The sequence below is a fragment of the Gekko japonicus genome, unplaced genomic scaffold (genome assembly GCF_001447785.1).
Source record: "Gekko japonicus isolate JY-2015 unplaced genomic scaffold, Gekko_japonicus_V1.1 scaffold83, whole genome shotgun sequence".
Lineage (NCBI taxonomy): Eukaryota > Metazoa > Chordata > Lepidosauria > Squamata > Gekkonidae > Gekko > Gekko japonicus.
The window spans coordinates 193,263-198,231 of NW_015168655.1; the positions used below are offsets into that span (position 1 = coordinate 193,263).

The 4,969-nt window shown below is 39.4% G+C and overlaps 1 protein-coding gene across 1 annotated transcript in view; it reads right to left on the minus strand.

Moving 5' to 3' along the window:
• The window catches only part of HEATR5A (HEAT repeat containing 5A), a 91,441-nt gene extending 87,051 nt beyond the window's left edge, over positions 1-4,390 (minus strand). Inside the window, exons 1-4 of the mRNA XM_015415208.1 lie at positions 4,226-4,390; positions 3,060-3,271; positions 1,984-2,092; positions 1,270-1,419 (exon numbers count right to left, since the gene is read on the minus strand). Coding sequence (XP_015270694.1) covers positions 1,270-1,419; positions 1,984-2,092; positions 3,060-3,271; positions 4,226-4,351 — 597 coding nt within the window. The 5' untranslated portion in view covers positions 4,352-4,390. The remainder of the gene's footprint in view (positions 1-1,269; positions 1,420-1,983; positions 2,093-3,059; positions 3,272-4,225) is intronic.
• Positions 4,391-4,969: the final 579 nt, after the last annotated feature.

Here is a 4,969-nt window from a genome sequence, read left to right on the forward strand (position 1 = left end):
ATCAAACATAGTCCAATCCTCTGAGGCTCTGACCTCTCGTTTTCCCCAATGCGATGGGGTAGGAGGAGGCCAGGGAATAGTCTCTTGCCTCGGGATCGCTCCCCCAACGGCACCCCGGGCTTCCATGAAGTCCGATGACAAGGCAGTGGCCGACACTCTGGGGGCCCTCATTCCAATCCCGGAATGCTTCTGCTACTCCCAGGGACTGTCATTTCACTCTGGTGGCTGTTGTTCCAGTCCCAGAGTAGTTTATTTGGGCCCAGAAACCTTAATGGGACATCCCTTCTGCATTTTCTTTTCTTTATATTGTCTGTGCGGCAATATATTTGTCAGATCCCAAGTCAGGAGAACAAACCCACGTTCCAAAGAAGTAAGATTTATTTCCAAAGCATGGTTAGTCATGAACATACAGAGATTGTTCAGAATGACGACAATACACAGGGGCAAAGTAATATAGGAACTTCAAACTTGGTCAACCCAATGGGTACATTTCCCTCGTAAGGGAGCTGATTAGAAAAGGCGCGAAGCAGCCTGAGAACCACAACAGCCAATTTCATAAACAGAAGTTGAGTTCACACGGGAAATCTAATTAAGCCCAGGCAACAAGACATAACACTCCGTCATCCACCTGCAGGAGAAACTTGGCAGTTACAGAAGCATACCAGAAGAGAACAACAAGGGGAGGGACAGGAGGACGGGCAGGAATAGGGACGGGACGCGTCCCAGAGAAATGGCAGCTAGCTGACAGAAGGAAGGCAACACCTGCCAGTCCGGAGTTGCAACACCACTTTCCAATATATGAATTCATAAAGACCACAAATACTCATGAACAATATAATTCTAAGCAGAGTTACAACCTTCTAAGCCTATTTACTTTAGTGGGCTCAGAAAGGTGTAACTCTGCTTAGCATGGCGCTGGAAATCATGTAAATTGTGTGTGCCTCACTGTCATCAGTAGGTCTGAATGGGGACAACAGCAGACAAAGAGTGCAAATCATACATCCAGATGACATGCACTTCTTGTAACCACCGCAAAGCAGGTTGTACACAAAACTGACTGAAGTGTCAGACATTTATTTCTTGCTGGAAAAACATCTTAATGGGATGACAGATTTGCTATTTGCCAATCCAATTATGTTTATTTCTGATGACAAAATTTTCTGTTCCACAAGGAAAGGGAAAAAAATGACTGTATTTTATCACCCACTTAACATACGCAATTCTACATAAGAAGATTAATTACCGGAAACAATTAATAGGGTACTTTACCTTTGCAGCAGCACAGCGAACTGCCATCGATCTATCTGTTAAGCATGAGCGGGCAGCTTTGTAAATATCTCTATGACATGGAACTGCAGCAACTCCCAGACCTTTCAATATATTTTGCAAACTTAGCATGATCTCATACCGTCCTTGAGACTAAACACAAGACAACAGAAAGACTTTTACAACTAGTGATTATTTCATTTATTCATTGGTTACATTTTTATCTCACTTATCTACAAGTATAAATGCCAAATAAGTTAGATTGATTGGCCCAATGCCTTCATGGCAGAGTGGGGATTGAACCTGAGCTTTCCCATATCAAATCTCAGCACCTTAGCCACTGTACTGTGGTGGGTCTCTCTGAATGCACAGCAAATCTCACAAAGAGTATGAAAGAAAAGATTTCTGGCTGAAGTCTGCACTTAGAAACCAGTAATTATTATTATTATTATTATAAAGATGAACTTGTTTATCAAACTTGGAAGAAGAAAAACCTAGCAGATGTTTTAAAATAATGCTACGGTAACATACTGTTCCAAAAGCATGCACCAATTTGTATTATCAAGTCTCATATTCTCATAGCACAACCATATCATTTTTCCTTTAAAAAGAGATTTTCAGTAACAATCATATTTTACCAATACTTTTTTTCCCAAATGAAAAATCACCCATCTGAGCATTTTTTTAACTTCTGCTTTTCAATTCATGGCTCCTTACCTCTGCATTCTTCATTGCTTTGAGCACATTCCCTATGGTATCCACAAAACTGTTGCCCAAAATTCTTCCGAGTTTTTTGTACAAATAGCCCAGACAAACCACTGCTGCACTATTTAAAGAAAACATTGGAAAGGAACAAAAATGTAGCAATATATTAAGAACATTTATGTTTCTTAAACTTGATGATTTTACTACATACACCAATTTGTTACAAAATGTAACATGCAGTTTAGCCCAGAGAATACAAGCCAAGGGTGGGATGGAAGGCACACTGGTAAATATTAACCAATTTGGTTCCATGAATGTGCAAGCTCCAAAATGGGACAAATAACTTCCTGTCCTGGGCCATTTTGACTTGAAGCATGCGTGGGGGGAAAGGCAGGAGCCTACTCTCCCTCTATGCTTTGGGTATGAGCCAAATCAGTTCCCGTGGACCTTTAAAATGCCATTCCTCACAGCTACTGTGGGAAAAGAGAATTAGATGCAGTGAACCCAGACTCAACTCAACACCCCCACCCCCAGTTAGCCAGCTGAGCTGCAGGCCATCCTACTCAGCTTGGTAGTCCCTATCCTTAAATGTGATTCCAAAGCCACATTTGCTTCCTACTCCTCTCTTGTGAAACTCACAAAACAGGACAATATGGAAAAAGGGATGCAGCTCCCCACCAAGTTATTTCAAAATAGTAACACGAGATCATGCTCCCGTTGCCATAACACAGAAGCAAGCACCTTCAGCTACACCTTACAATCTGAGCATCCCCACTGCCTCCTGTTTTGCTGCCCTCTTGGATTGCTCCAGCCCACTATCTAACATACACCCATCTCTATACAGGGAGCCAAGTGAAAAAAGGAATGAAAGGGAGAAGAAAACCAATCTAAGTGCTGGGAGGCAGACTGTATGGGGAGGGCTGGGGACCCACTGCAGTTTTCTTGCCCGAAACCCTCAAAAACCTGGAGCTAGTCCTGCTCTTGTCTATGAAAGCTCATCTAATAATCTGTTTGTTAGCGTTCATCTAAGATGCTGCAAGATTCTAATATGGCTTCACTCAGCTATGCCCAGAGTATGCTTTACTTACAGTTTTGTGGGTAGATAGCTTGGTGAATCATCTTTACTGCGAATAAGCTCATTACATTTGTCAATTGTCTGATGAACAGAAAAGGTGTCGCCAGAGCTATAAATTATAGTAAGGTTCTTGGCAATGAGCTGTCTAGCAGGAGGTCCTGGTGAGCTGGTTAATAAAGATGTCAGTTGTTCAATCAGTTTGTTCTGTTTTTCCCTTATATCAGCCTAAGAATAAGAGGAAAGAACGAGTTAGAATTAAGTATTTATTTTCCTTTACACATGATGGGACATGTGCATTATCCCCCAATATGCTTTTCAAGCAATGACCATAAATTGCCCAGAGCCTGTTCACAGAATGGGCGATTCATAAGACTAATAAATAAAATAAATAAGTATTTGATTCATCAGCATAATATGTTTTATGTTAGAAAGCACTGTCAGTGCCACACAGTACTTAAAATATATGGACCTTTAAAAAAAATCAAAATATCTTGAAAAAAATCTTCTATACAAAAAAAACATTGTATATTAAGACACTAGCTACAAAGGTTGCTTTCTTCTTATATTTATGACTGCTGTCTTCTTTTTTAGCTGATGGGGGAAATGATAACGTTCATTTTAAATTAGCCAATTTGCTTTGCTCTTGAAGTTATACAACAAATCTGAAGAAAGCCCAATATTTAATTTTCCCTACTAAGCAAATAACATTTAATTAGTATTGAAAAGTGTTTTTGTTTCTGCAAAACATTACTCAAATTGTGGTTAATGGGTAGATTTGGACTTGTAGAGAACAAGTTTACATAAAGCAAAGCTCACGAACTTGGTAACAACATTTCACATTTGAATAATGCTTTCAAGTTTTAAAAAATTTTCATGTGCATCATCAGTTAGACTGTTCCATCCCAGTCCCCCCCATACATTTGATGTGGTCCATTCTAGGCAGCCGTAGCAAGGTGGGAGAAGGGAGTGTATAGCCATGTTGAATGTTTTTACTGGAGCCCATCAACCTATTTTTCATTTTAAACTACCTGCCCATTCTACTGGATGATCATCTGAGTAAAAACTTTCAAAAAACTTTTCCCCACCTACAATATAATTGCCTAGGAATTCAACCCATTTAGGGCAGAAAAAGTTTTCTTGGAATGTTAACATTTTATTCCAGTTGTATGCAATACTAACCCGACTTGTAGCTGGTAGAAGTTTTTCCAAGTACCTCAGCCACTCAAAAATAAACTCTGCCTTCTGAACTTCACCCAACTGGCTGTAGATGTCTTCATTAAGTAGTAAGCTGTGAGCCAACTCCATTCCTTAAAGTATCTCTTTCTTACTATCTGAAAGCCACTCATTAAGACACAAAAGACCGCAGCTAAGTGGCATTAACATTACTTGTTCAACAGCTGAATGAGATGAAATACCTAAATGGATAAAAACATTAATTTTTACGTTTTTTCTAAATCAAAAATGTTTCAATTTTAATACTTGATATAATGGGTTGCATGCTCCACCAGTAAAAGTCAGGTATAGCGGCTGCTTCATCAGAACATCACAAGCTCTGACAGCATGCTAGCACGGCACCTTACAATACCATAACTGTGAAGGAGCTTGCACTACTTATACTCACTGTACCACTTACACTCACTGTACCACCACTTTATATCAGAACAGCAGAAGCAAAAATGCAAATTGCCAGAGTTCGTATATGCTGGTCTCATATATGCTTGCTAGTTAAGGTTACATTGCAAACTAAACAAAACAATGTGAGATGAGATCTGAGTGTTTTGTTTTTTAAACTGGTCAATAACAGTTTCAGGACAGTTGTATACTGTTTAGCAGTTATTATATTTCTTGATATATTATACTTCCTCTTAATAAACATTTTAAAAAAGAAAAAAAAATAACAGTTCACCTCCCCCCAATGTTCAG